Raw genomic sequence first — 14,939 nt, forward strand, 5'->3', positions numbered from 1 at the left:
TCAAGTTTATTATGTACATGGCGATTTAAATGAATATTTTTTATTTCAAAATATAACATTATTTAATTTAAAAGAAAAATTTTAATGATGTTAACAATTAAACTTAATTTTAAAATTAAAATTAAAATTAAAATTTATAAAAGTATAACTAGAATGAATAAATTTCGAAAGTACACACTTTTAACATATTTTAACTTAATTTTAAAGTTTACATAAGAGGATGATGATTTGGTATATTTGTGTAGAGTTTTCTAAACTTTTACAATAAAAATTATCATTGGTGCTTAATTGATATAAAATAAAAACAAATGAATAAATTATGCAATATTTTTTTGGTAACATATATTAAGCATTTTTAATCAACAACAAATATCTTGTGAAATACACAAAGGTTTTGGAGCAATGAATTCTCTCTGTGATAATACCGTTCCTGGAAATTCCACCGTAGAGGAGATGCTTCCCAAGAAAGTTAGATTCAGAGACAAAGAAGAAGAGATGAACAGCGACATGGTGATCGAGCTGTCTTCTAATCGGCCTACTTCTTGGAAAGACATGATTGTCAGTCGCTCCTTAAAGGATGGTCTCAATGGCTCGGAAGAAAAGAAAGCTGTTGATATTTTGGAAGGGGGCATTCAGAGATCTATAGTGAATGGGATGCCGTCTATTACGTCCTTAGATCGGATTCATCAAATTCTTTTTCAGGGTATGGACAATATTGTGATCTTAAAACTCTTAGGCCGCAACATAGGTTTTTCGATTTTGCAGAACAAAATTTACAGCATGTAAAGACCCACGACCCTTATCCACATGATGGACATTGAGAATGGCTATTTTTTAGTCAAATTCCAAAATAAACTGGACTGCGAGAAGGCACTTCTGAAGGACCGTGGACTATCTTTGGCCAATATTTAACTGTTTTAGCCTTGGACGATGGCCTTCGGTTCTACACAGGCTTACCCAAATGTAGTGATGGCATAGATTAAGTTCCCTCCGTTACCTAGTTATTTTTATAATCGTAAAATTATTACAGAAATCGGAGAACTTGTGGGTAAAGTGGTCAAGTTGAAAATGAATACCGATAGTAGGGAGAGGGGTCGTTTTGCTAGGATGGCTGTGTATGTCAACTTAGAAAAACCATTGGTTTCTCAAATATTGATTAATGGCCAGAAACAACAGGTTGAATACGAATCCTTCTCCACAATATGCTTTCAATGTGGAAGGTATGGGCATGTGGACAACATCTGTAAATTCAAAAGTTCTGATTCTACGGTTGAGGCGAATAGGGACTCGACTGTGATAGAACCAGAGATTCAAAAGACAAACGTTGAAGGATCGGAGAAGATAGATGGTAACTTCAGACCCTAGATGATTGTTGAAAGAAAATCTAGGTGCAAATTCAGGGACAATCTGCTGAAATCAACCGAAAATCAAATTAGAGATAAAGATGGCTTCCAATTTGGTAGCCTAGAGAATAGGGACTTAATCGAGGAAATACAGAACAGGGATATGGCTGATTAGCGAAAATATAAAAGAAAAGGTATCTTAATTGAGGACCAGAGAAGAAAAGAATCGAGGGTTCAAAATAATGGTCAAGCTGGTTCCAATAAGGAAAGCAATAATGGTAAAATTAAAGAGTTGGGTCCCAAAAATATTTTAGGCCCAATTATCAAAAGGAATAAAAATTCATCTTTGGGATCCAAATCTGCCCACAATAATTCTAAGGATTTCATGCAGGCTTCAGATGTCCTTACCAATGGTTTGGGCCTTGAGGTCTCCTCACATATGCAGGCCTGGACTCGTGTGGACCGAAAGGTCTAGGTAAAAGCGAATCAACAAGGGGTTGTTGGGTCTGGTAGCAACGGTCAAACCTTTGCAGCAGGGGAATCTGGTTCTGAGCAGGTAACCGACAGAGAGTATTTACTAGCCGCAAGGGAGCCTGAAATGCACCGATCTAATTCGCCTTCAAATGAGTCAAACAGAGGTGAGGTGGTGGTCGACGTAGGTAGCCTAGATTCAGGTAGACATTCAACGGTGGTATTTTTTGAAAACAAAGAGCCTTTACCCACAAGCAGTTCATTGGTTCCGATAAGAAATCATGATTCGAAAAGGGGAAAAGAATTAGAGGAAAAAATAGTAAGCAAAACAGGAGTCTTTATGGCAGCAATGTCTGTTTTAAAAATCATGGCTCCCTTCGTTTTTCTTTAAAGAAGTCTATGGAGTAATTGGCTGAGAATATTTCGGCTATCACCAAGGAAAATTTTGACTCTGGAATCCTAACCAGAAATGTTGAGCAGATGAAGGGGCTAAATACCCCTGGATAGTAAGGCTGTCAAAATTTTGTTGGTTTTATCATTTTGATTTTTATTTTTGTGGGCTTTGCATTTTTTAGTGGATTTGTCTGTTTTTATTTATTTACAAATTCTTATATTTTTTATTGATGGATCCTACCCTTAAAAATTTTTCGTGGAACTGTCAAGGGTGTGCTAGTAGAAAATTCATCCATACTTTTCGAGAATATAATTCGGAACATAGCCCGGATATTATCTGTTTGGTGGAACCAATAGTAAGCGGTAATAAAGTTAATTTTATTATTGAACAATTGGGCTTTAACTCTTCTCATCGGGTTGAAGCTGTTGGATTTTCTGGTGGCATCTAGGTAGGATGGAAGGATTCTATTCGAATTCATATTATTCAGAGCCATCCTCAATTTATTTTTCTTAGGGCCAATTTGTTTAGTTCCAATAAGTCTATTCTTATTTCTTTTGTTTATGGTAGTCCTGACAGGACAAAACGAAAGCTCCTTTGGAAAGGGTTACATTCTGTTTCCCCATCCTAGACTATTCCTTGGCTTATCATGGGAGATTTCAACGCTATTTTATCTTCCTCAGACAAGAGAAGTCCTTTTAACATAGGGAAACATTGTGATTTCTTTATTAACTTCATTGACTCTTGTGCTTTGCAGGACCTAGGGTTTTGTGGACCCTCTTTCACATGGAAACGAGAAGGTACTTTCGTAAGATTAGATCGAGCACTTGCAAATGATGATTGGATGCTATCTTTCTCGCAGTGTTTAGTTCAACACCTTACTCGTATTAAGTCGGATCATCGTCCTCTCTTACTTTCCACTAACTCAAACTTTGGTATTTCTAAAGGAAGACCTTTCAGGTTTTTAGCAGGATGGATACTCCATAACACTTTTCCCACCTTTGTAAAAGAAAAGTGGAGTTTTACAGGTAATATGGTTGGTACCCTTAATAATTGTACTTCTTCTGTTAAGATCTAGAACAGGAATGTGTATGGTTTTTTAGGTGTTTGTAAACGAATTCTTATGCGTTTGCTAAACAATATTCAAAAGGCCATCGATCACTTTCCATTTACTCAGTTAGCTCAGAAAGAGTTGGAGGTTCAAGATGAGTTAGAAGATGTCCTTAACCATGAAGACTTACTCTGAAGACAAAAGGCTCGTTATGATTGGCTCCATCTAGGTGATAGAAACACGAAGTTTTATCATAGCCGCACAATAAGAAGAATGAATTTTAACCATATTTCTTCTTTACGTCTAGATGGTGGAGATTGGTGTTCTGATCAAGATGTCTTGCAATCTAAGGCGATGGAATTTTTCGAAAGACTCTATGGTGAGACTCCCCCTACTTTAAGAGGTATGCCTAATTTTGGGTTTCTTAGACTTTCCATTTCGGAGGTCTCTTTTTTGGAAGCCAATGTTACTAATGAGGAAATCAAAAGGGCATTATTTGATATGGTGCCCTTAAAAGCACCTGGCAGTGATGGGTACCATGCTTTATTCTTTCAAAGTCAGTGGGACACTCTTGGTGGTAATGTGTGTTAATGGGTCAAAGAGGTTTTTGCTAGAAGACAAATTGAGCAGGAGTTGAATAATACACTGATTGTTCTCATCCTCAAAAAAGAGAATCCCAAAGATTTCAGCCAATTTCGGCCTATTAGCTTATGCTCGGTGCTGTACAAGTTGGTTATGAAAGTGATCGCGAACAGGTTTAAAGTGATTTTTCCAAAATTGATCTCACAGGAACAATCTGGATTCATAGCTGGCCAGAATATATCGGATGACATCATCCTAGCACAAGAAGTCATTCATTCCATGCGATGTAAGCGAAAAGGGAAAGATTGGATGGCTATTAAATTAGACTTAGAGAAAGCTTATGACAGAGTTAGTTGGGAGTTCATTGCTCACTCGTTGAGTGCCGCAGGGATCCCTATCAATTTGTAAAAAGTTATTATGTCAGCCATATCCTTTTCATCAATGCAGATCCTCTGGAATGGAATGCCTATTCGCAAGTTTAAACTAGTTAGAGGAATCTGTCAAGGATGCCCTATATCGCCGTATCAGTTTGTTCTCTGCATGGATTGGCCAGGGCATATTATTCGAACGGAGATGGAGGTCGGTAATTGTGATCCTATTCGGCTATCTCAGAATGGCCCTCTGATCTCACATCTATTTTTTGTTGATGACTTGGTTATATTTGGTAAAGCGCATCTTGTTCAAGCAAGGTTGTTAGATTCCATCCTTAACTAGTTTTGTGAAATCTCGGGCCACAGAATTAGTGTTAGGAAGAGTAATATCTTCTTTTCCAAAATAACTCCAGGAGATGTTCGCAGTCAAATTATTCAAATTTTCAGATTTCAGCAAGTTCAGAATTTAGGTAAGTATTTAGGGGTTCCTCTCCTTCATGAGAGGGTTACCAAATATACGCTAAGTTTTGTTGTTGATAAGGTTAGGCAAAAATTGTAGAGTTGGGATGCTAGGAGGTTATCTTTGGCTGGGAGAATCACTTTGGCCCAGTCAGTTCTTCTTTCTATTCCTAATTTTTTTATGTAGTCGCTAATGATCCCGAAAGGCTTATGCTTAGAGATTGAGAAACTGGTCAGACAGTTTATCTGGAGTCGTACTGATGGGCACTCCAAAATGACATTTGTATGGTGGGACTCTATTTGTCAGCCCAAAGCTCAATGTGGCCTTAGTTTCAGATACTTCGATGATTAAAATAAGTCTTTTCTCATGAAAATTGAGTTTAACCTTGTTTCCAAGGACGATGCACTTTGGTTTAGGGTCATTCGATCCAAGTATAGTTGGAAAGAGCAATTTCCGGAGTCGATTAATAGGAATCAATGTTCCAATTTATGGAGATCTCTTTCTAAGATTTGACCGTTATTCCGTGAAAATCTTATGTGGTCTTTTAGTAATGGCACTACTGTCTGATGTTGGAAAGACTCTTGGATTCCAGGTATGGTTTCTTTAATCTCTAAAATTCCATCTTATACTAACCTTGATCTTAACTGTCGTGTTAGGGAGTTTGTCAATTTGGATAGAAGCTGGAATTTGGAGATGTTTCGTGTTTGGCTACCTGAAGATGTGATCTTTAGGATCATTAGTATTCCTCCCCCACATTTTGATTCTGGTTCAGACTGGGTTATTTGGGCTCGATCAACCTCAGGGGCTTTTTCGATTCGTAGCGCTTATTGGGCTTAAAAGAGCCTACTTGGAATCCTTCAGACAAACAGTGGAAGGCTATTTGGAAATATCCGGGACCTCAAAGAGTCAGAGTCTTTCTCTGGTTGATTTATCAGCAAAAACTACTTACTAATTAAGAGCATGTTAGAAGAGGTGTTGGCCATTGTATTTCATGTGTTTTTTGTGGACATGCGACTGAAGATTTGGTTCAAGCTCTCTGAGACTGCTCCTTTGCGAAGAAAGTGTAGATGCTTGTACTTCCAGATCAACTTAAACACAGGTTCTTTTCTTCTCCCTTTCCTTATTGGGTTTCACTTAACATTTGTTTTCATGAAAGATTGCAGGACAGTGGACTCTCTTGACCTTGTTTATTTGGATTAATTGCGTGGCATATCTGGAGAAATAGAAACCTTTTTATTTTCCAGAATCTTTCCTGGTCAGTAGCTGAGGTGGTGAAGAACTCTAGTTGCTGGGCTCGACAATATGAAACACGCATGGGGAATAATAAAAGGAATAATCTCAGATCGAGTTCGAAAAATATCTCGAATAATTCTTGGGTTATTCTTTCCACGGATGGAGCTATGGCCAAGGACTCTGGATATGCTGCTTTAGGAGGCGTAGCTAGAGATCATGAAGGAAATTGGATAGTAGGTTTCTCTCGCTTTTTAGGAGTTTGCTCTCCGTTTGAAGTTTAAGTTTGGGGCATCCTTGATGGAATACTCATTTTGCTTAATAAGGGATTCAAGCAAATTTCGATTTTAACTGATAATCTTGAAGTTGCCCAATCTTGTCTGACTTGAATTTGGAGGATTTAGGGATTACTGTTCTCAGAAGGGCTCAGCGCATCATGAGGACAGAAGGAAAGTGGAAGATTAAACATATTCCAAGAAATTGAAATTTGGTGGCAGATCGTCTCGCTAAACTCGGCCTGAGCTGGAAATCAAGTTTACAAGTTTTTGATGAAGCTCCCAAAGAAGTTATTGATTTGTTACAGAAAGACAAAGATAATGGTTGTCTTATGTAGTTGATTTTATTCATTTTCTTTTCATCAAAAAAAAATCTTGTGAAATAAAAATACTAGAAATTTATAAATAAATATAAGAATTTTATTTAAATATAATCCATAAACTTAAAATTTATTACTCAATATAAACCTAAATCTCTTGAAAGCATTAAGGCTCCATTGAATGGACGATAAGGTTAGCTCAGGCAAGATTAAAAATAGAAGTAATAGTAAGATTAATTATTGTAACGATAGGATTAAAATTAATGATAAAAGTAAACGCAAGAGTCGTGGTGAAGTGAAAATGACTATTAAGACAATACTATAAAGATTATTATTATACCTAAAAAAATAGAGATGTATTGTTATATTATTTTATATATTTTAATAATATTTAAAATTATAATATATTTTCAATTTAAAATTTTGTTTAAACATTTTAATAAATTAACTAATTATATCACTGAAAAATTTATTTATTATTTTAAGTAAAAATTAAAAATAAATTAACTGAAACCTTATTTGATAAAATGTCAAATGAAAATTGATATTTTCAAAAACTTAATTTTATAAACACATTCAATAACTTACAATGAAAACTTTATTGAGGATAAAATTATGTATGATTTATTTAAAAAATTTGAAGTATCATTTTATGCATTCGTAAAAGAAAAGTGTAATTATATTTTTATTTTATAATAATTTAAAATGATTTAGTGTCAAATTTAAACTTCACAATGTTACAGGTAAATGGTATAATTTTATCCTAAAATGAATAAAGAAATTAACAATCCCTATACATATTTCAAGGAAATTTTTTAATTTTCACTTCAAAGTGTTTACATGTTTTGAATTATCTATTAATTCATATAAAATTAAATAAAGAAAAATGTAATCATAAGATGGAATTTCAAACTGCTAAATGCAGTTTTATATTCTAGGAAATATCCCACCATTGTGTTTGGATTGCACAAATATTGATGCAAATTTCAAAGGATATCAAAATTGAAAAACATAAATCAGAGGTGTTAATTGGGAGTAAAATTATCAATTTAAATTGTTTCGGATTTGAAAAGTTAAAATCAAATTGGATTTTGGAATTGTGAGTTCTAACTCTTAACAAAAAGTAAAATCAATTCAACTGAATGCCTACAGGACTCGAAAAGAATTCTTAAATAAAATTTCTCTGGTCCACATACTCCCATTATTTCCATGTAGAAACTATTTCAGGAAATGATTCTTTTTTTTAAAAAAAAACCCACTAAATAAAATTTGCAAAACGTAGGCAACCAGGCCAAAGCAAAGACAGTATATCATGCCGTTCAGCCATGATTACAACCAACTTTGTCCAATATCTGGGTAATAAAATCAAATGCCTATAACAAACATGCTAAGACCCAAACATACACATACCATTCGCATCCCCACCACTTCACGCTTCAAAGGAACGCATCCTTCTCCAATAATTTTAGTACCTCGTGCTGGTTGTTGAGCTTGGCAACTTCGATGGGAGTCTTGCCGTCCATGTTTTGGAGAGTGCTGCAGTCAATATGAAAGAAAATGTAGTTATGCACTCATAAGAGGTCAGGTTGGTATCGATGTTAAACCAAGTCACTTTGTTACTTACACAGCAGCACCATTCTCGAGTAGAAGGGCCACACAGTCTTTCCTTCCATAGCCAGCTGCATAATGGAGGGCAGTGTTCTTATTCTTGTCCAGAGCATCCACTTTTGCCCCAGCTTCAAGAAGGATTTGAGTGCATTTCACCTGAAATAAAACCAAAAATCCTAACCTAAAGCTTGCCAAAGAAACCAATAATTTAATCTCAGACAAACTCATGTGAACTGCTAGATTATATCTTTTCTTTTCTTTTTACGTTATTCACTTCATTGTCCTGATTTGGTAGAACCAATGTCTCTCAGAAGAAATAAACCTATCATTTATTAAAGGAAATGTCATAAACACGCCCACTACATGGCATTACTGTTAAAACAAGAAACAAGCATTGCTTAGTAGCCAACAGATTCCATGATACACTTAGATCAGATAATAATAACAAAGCCTGATTTTTTTGTGTCTGGATATGTACTAGCAATATAAACGTTTTCCCCGTTGCAAAGATCCCAAGATGAGACACTACAAATAAAAGGATGTTTTAATACAAGTCCTACTACATCCCAAACTGCTATGGCAGTCTGTTATCAGGTTCAATATTTGTGCGTCCTAAAACTTACACTCAACCAGGCTATTAAGAGGCCCTTAGTGCATTAACAACTGTGGTGGTGTTGGACATTTGTAGACAGTTATAGATTAAAACTAAATGACTTTCCACACCAACTTTTTCCTTGTAAGATGAAACTAATTCATTTGTCAGATAATGCAACTGCATAGAGAGGAAGAGAGAGGACTGATTCAGATTTAAAATTGTTTATTACCTCGCCATACCCACATGCAAAATGTAATGCTGTCCTTCCCTCTGAATCTTCTTCATCCTTGTCAGCACCAGAGGATAGTGCAGTTTTCAGACCCTAAAACCGTGAAAACAGTCAAGATTATCTGTCAAAGGGGAAGAACACATGTACGAAACAATCATTCTGCCATACCTCAACATCACCAACACTAGCACAATGATGTACAATTGACTCATCCTCATTTCCTGCTTCATCCTCTTCATCTGCCGCGGAATTACCAGCAGAAGTGGCTGCATCTCCTGTAACTGCAAGACCCATTGCTTCACCCAACTTCTGCAGGACGTCTTTATCATTCCAATACCTGGACGATAAAACCTTTCTCGATTAATTTACTGAAGAAATAATAGAATGTATAATCTAAAGAAGAAAATGTTATGCCCCAACAAGCTTTTATCGCTGACCTCATCATTGCTGCGGGACCACCACTTTCTATTTCTTCCAAAATAGGCTTCAAAGATGGATCTTCTTTAATACGTGCCATCCTTTCCTCAATCTGGTCCTTTTGTTGAGGATTAGCCAAACTGTCAAGCATGGTAGACATAGCTGGATCCTGAAGAAAGACAAAACTAAAATTTCATCTACCAGAAGTGATGCATGTAATGTAATATAAGAAAATAGGACCACAGGAATCATGAATCCACTGAAAGTAGCTACTGGGCCCAGATATACCTGCATTAATGCATTACCAAGGCGCTCAGCCATGGTCATAAACTGGGGATTCTGCATAACCTGTTGCATAGTAGAATAATACTGCTGTGGATCAAACTGCGGCGTGGTCTCTTCAGCTGCTGCCCCTTGAAACGTTTTAGTGAGCTGCTCTGCCATTTGATTAAATGAAGGATCTTTGGCTATCTGCTCAGCTAGTTCCTTGATGCTTGGATCCTAACAAACCAAGATGGTTAACTTCCATAAGATATAAATTTGACTGTCAATTCTCAGCAATTACATTCACCGCTGAAACAGTCAATTAAAGAGACTAACCAAAAGTCTTAAATGTTCTACTACCAGTGTTGTCAAGGGCACAAGGCATGAAAAAACTAGCCAAATAAACCACAATATGTACTTTCTGAGTTCTTGTATGTGTGCACATATATACATATATATGTATGTAGTTTAAGATATGTAATAAACTCTAAAATGCAATCCAGTTTATCTACAGACATGCAATTTTTTTTCTATTGGTCGATATGCATGATTTACTTATGGTCCATGTCTGCCATTGAATACTCAAATATAGGAAAATACAGATTTTGATACTATCCATTTCTTACTAATAAAGGTATATCTAATGGAAAAAGTGAAAAAATAAAGCATGCTTTTTTATGCCTATCGCCTGACAAATAAAGCACGCCTAGACACACCAGGCATGCGCCTAATTGAATAGGCCTCGCCTGCAAGTTTCTAAGGCGCTTTTGTAGTCTAGTGCTAAGGTAAAAACCCGCCTTGAGAACACTGCAGGTAGCAAAAGATGAGCTATGACAATCAAAAGATGACCGAATCAGTAAGTTCACATGTTCCAAACAATAATCAAAATAAAAAGGCAAGAAGCTTACATTAAGAAGGCCACTCATGGCTGAGAAATCAAATGGATTGGGTGGGGCAAACCCAGGACCAGGCATAGCGTTGGGAGGGAAGGCCCCTGCTTGTGCTGGCTGTGAACCCCCAGTTGAAGGCTCAGGTGTTGAAGTTTTCTTCTCAGTGGTGGATGTTTCAGGCTTTGAACTTTTGCTCTCCGTTTTCAAAGCCGATTTCTCATCTAACAAATACAGGAGAAAAAAACATAAATAATAATCAATTTATCAATTCACTAACTTCAAAACCAAGCCCGTATCTGGATTCATCCACATTAACCCCAACCAAATTGAAATTACTCAAATCCTAACACAATTGCTATAACCCAACATAGGATCTCAAAAATCAGATCAATTCAAGACCTAAACTAAGTAATAAAAAATGAATAAGCACAAACTGCTTAAAACAGTAAATTCATTCAAGCGACGATTGAGAAATTAAGCATAAGGAGCTCAGGTAGATCTCAGAAACAAATTCCAAATACCGGTAAAGAAAAGGAATCTGAGATTATGCTTACCAGCAGTAGCGGGCTTCTTCGAATTGGAAGCCATGGTTGAAATGACTGAAAAAAAAAATTAGAAACGAGAATTTAAAATAAAAAATATTAATGGGAAATTAGATTGGAAATTCGATGAAAGTGGCCATTTTTTCCCTAAATTCGAAATGAAAAAGATAAATAGAAAATCGAGGAAAACCCTTTTCTTTTCTTTGTTTTCTGAGATAAAGTAAGGCACAGTAGCAGTACGGGGAACCTAAGGACCAAAGAGGCTTAATTTATATAGCCAAACTCTAATAATAACTAAAGCAAAAATTAGACCTAAGTGGCAATGCTTCGGTTCGGATTATAGCTGGTCATGGACACCTGGTCAAGTCCCAACATGAAAAGATCTCGATAAAAATATAAAAAGTGGATTTAGGTAAAATTTAAATTCCGTTTTTTTATATTAGAGTATTGTATAAGATTTTTTTGATCTTGTGATATATTATGTTATGAAAATATATATTAATTAAATAAGTTAAATAATAATTATATATTTATATTAGATTTATATTAAATTATTAATTTAATAACAATTAAATTAATTACGCAGAACCTAAAAAAATTACCCAACTAAATAATATAACCCAAAATATATAATTTAAAAATTATATTTAATACAATAAAATATTTATTATATTTATGGTAGTGTTTTTTAATGTAAATATGTTTTAATGTATTTTAAATGTGTTAGAAAACTTTTATTTTAACTTTTTTGTACATTTAATGTATTATATTTTTAAAAAATAGTTTTAAATAAAAGCTAATTTTAGAGAAATCAAATATGGAAGGGTCGGAAGCGGGTTCGCCTGAGTTTGCCTTTATTAAATTGAGTCGAACTTGAACAAAAAACAAACCCATATTTTAGGTCGAGTCTAGACTTCAAAAATTTATCTAGATACGTTACATGGGCCTAACCCGACTTATGAGTACCTTTAGCTTAAATCTATTTTAAAATGATTATAAATAATTTAAGTAATAAAATTGAGATTTATTTTAAAACATGAATTTTTTTTGAAATATAAATATATATAATTATTACATAAGTATATGTAAAATGAAGTTCGACAATCACTTACAATTTCTTTAATGTATATATATATATATTAATGTACATGAAAATAATTCTTTAATTAGTATAGTTGTTACCTCATGTTTCGTGTTGCGTTAATTATTTATTTGTATCAAATTTTAGAGTAAATTTAAAGGTTAAAATATGCTCTAAATTCTCTATACACTTCGTACATTAATTTGAAATTTAGTCTCCGTACTTTTATAATCCTCTATTTTTTGAATTTAAAAATTTAGGTCTAGTTGTTACCATTGTTGAAATTCTTCTATTATATTATCGATGTAACATTTTGAAATTAAAAAATCACTTGATAGTCATATAAAAATAACGTTGAAAATACTTATTAGAATTTTTTTCTTGAAAGCTCTTGTTCGAATCATCATGATAGAAATTTGTTTTACTATTGGAATTATACTATTTAAAAAAATGGTGTTCAGATTTTAAATGAAATAGTTAACAATATAAACTATTTGGACTAGCTAATTACATTATGAAAGTAGACGTATTAAATTATGTCAAAAATTAAAGTATATAAATTAAATCTTAAATTTCAGCATAATTTAGAGACCAAAATTGAAATTTGACCATTATCTTATGATGTAAAAAAGAACGACACGAACCTATAAAAATAGGAAACTACATTTCAATCTCTATTCTCTAAGATTCAATATTGAAATTATATATTACCATGTAATGTTTTAATCAAAAAATTAATAATATTAGCTATTTGGATTAATTAATAATATTATAAAAATATATGGACCAAATGATATTAAAAATTAAAGTATATGGAATAAATCTCAAATTTAAATATATCGAGAGACCAAATTAAAAATTAACCATTTTAGTAAATAATAATAATAATAATAATAATAATAATAAAAAAGAGAACATGGTTTGATGCGCCACATGTAAGAAGGAAGAAACCTTCTTTTTACATATAAGTATTAATTATTTAGATTAATTAATAACATTATAAAATGTAAGAATTGATTTAAATTAAAAATTAAAATATAGAGATCAAATATCAAATTTAAATATATTAAAGAGACCAAAACTAAAATTTAACCATTTTAGTCAAATGAAAAAAAAAGAAAGGCAAAATTATAACCTAAAAAATAGAGAGCATAACTATAATTTAACTATTCTTAACATAATATAAAAAATCATGAATGATTGGGCACGTGTCAAAACGTGAAGGTTCTTTTATATATAGGTATCTATATATATATATATATATATATATATATATACATATATTATAGCTAAGTTTTTAACATGAAAATTTTCAATTTTAGACCACTTCTCTTATTGAAAAGTGGCATTATTGGTGATTTGACACATAAGCTCAACGGACCCACATAATTTTTACTGCCTTCACTTATTGTTGTAGGCCAATTTTAGCTCATTTACATCAAAATCCAATTTAGCCTTACCTAACCCACTAAAATTAAACCCAAAACCCAAAATCTTAACTATCCAAAACCCAATTTACATCAAAACCCCAATGGCCCAAACCCTAAGCCCAAATCAAAATAAAAAAACCTAGCCCATAACTTAAACTTTTCTCAACTACTCACTCCTTTTCCACCACCAACTCCACTAGCCACACCTTTTCCACCACCAATTTCACTAGCCATTCTTTTTCCACCACCAACTCCACTAGCCACACCTTCTCCACCACCACTTGTACCTATAAATGAAGACATAAACAATAAAAAAATATTTTGTAAATGGCTATATAAGCCTTCTCATATTTTGTATATCGGGGGATTTTTTTTTGGAGAGTTTTTGGGAGAGAAAGTTATTGTAAAGGATTTTTGGAGAGGTTTCTTTTTAAAGTAATCAAGGAGAAGAGTTATTGTGAGGGCTAGTTTTTGGAGAAGCTAGTTTTTTTTTGGAGATTAATCAAAGATCAAAGCAAAAGAGGTTTCTTTGTCTATTCTCATTTTAAGTTCTTTGTTTTCTTATTTTTTCCTTTCAATCTTATTTTGTTTCTTTTATACTAAAGTAAAAAATAAAAGGAGGAAGCTTATCTATTTTTATCGAAAAAGTTTTTTTGAGGTCCCATTGCAGTGTCTTGATGGCGCCGTGGGGTCCCATGACAGGACAATGGCGGCATTGTGGCGTAAAAATCACCCACCCTCTCCTCTCTCTTTTTTGTTATTATTATATTTCTTAATATTATATTATATATATTCTTTTAATACATTAGGTATATTTTAAATTCTATATTACGTATATATATATATTTTATACTATTTTATTTATATATCTTTAATATTATATTATTTATATATATTTTTTTCTACATGTTATCTTATGTATATATCTTAACTATATTATGTATGTATTTTTAACACTATATTATGTACATATTTTAATATTATCACGTATTTATTTTTATATATGTACATATTGATGTAGTATTATTAATAGTATTTTTTTAAAACATCATTATTATTTCTAATATATATATTATGTACATCTTTTTATTTCTATTTTATTTTTATTTGTCAATATTAATTATTATTATTCTAGTATTTTGATATTTTAATATTTTATATTTTATATATTTTATTATTCACATCATTGTTCGCATTTTTTGACAATAATATTCTTGGATTTTTTACTATCATTTTAAAAACTTTTTACATTTTAATTTTAAGAATAATGCAATGTACCAATTTTAACATTAAGTCATCGATTTCATCGCTATGTTGGGTGAAATTAATCGCTCGTGTTAAAAACGGACGTCCTTCTAAAAAATAAAAAACTTGCAACTTCTCATTTCC

At 33.0% G+C, this 14,939-nt stretch overlaps 1 protein-coding gene across 2 annotated transcripts; it reads right to left on the reverse strand.

Annotated features, from left to right (window-relative positions):
* Window positions 1-7,659: 7,659 nt before the first annotated feature.
* Window positions 7,660-11,434, reverse strand: LOC108464299 (ankyrin repeat domain-containing protein 2A-like). 2 transcript variants are annotated; one of them, XM_053024199.1, is made up of 9 exons: window positions 11,352-11,434; window positions 11,052-11,096; window positions 10,516-10,718; window positions 9,632-9,844; window positions 9,364-9,512; window positions 9,095-9,263; window positions 8,927-9,019; window positions 8,119-8,258; window positions 7,660-8,030 (listed from the first exon to the last, which is right to left on the reverse strand). In XM_053024199.1, the coding sequence occupies exons 2-9, from the start codon at window positions 11,083-11,085 to the stop codon at window positions 7,931-7,933; spliced, it is 1,101 nt and encodes a 366-aa protein (XP_052880159.1). In that variant the 5' UTR covers window positions 11,086-11,096; window positions 11,352-11,434; the 3' UTR covers window positions 7,660-7,930. The 2 variants fall into 2 exon arrangements, with proteins under 2 accessions (XP_052880159.1, XP_017620010.1); XM_017764521.2 differs by lacking the exon at window positions 11,352-11,434 and adding an exon at window positions 11,230-11,338.
* Between the last annotated feature and the right edge of the window lie 3,505 nt (window positions 11,435-14,939).

This window comes from Gossypium arboreum, chromosome 13, assembly GCF_025698485.1.
Source record: "Gossypium arboreum isolate Shixiya-1 chromosome 13, ASM2569848v2, whole genome shotgun sequence".
In the NCBI taxonomy this organism is placed as follows: Eukaryota; Viridiplantae; Streptophyta; class Magnoliopsida; order Malvales; family Malvaceae; genus Gossypium; species Gossypium arboreum.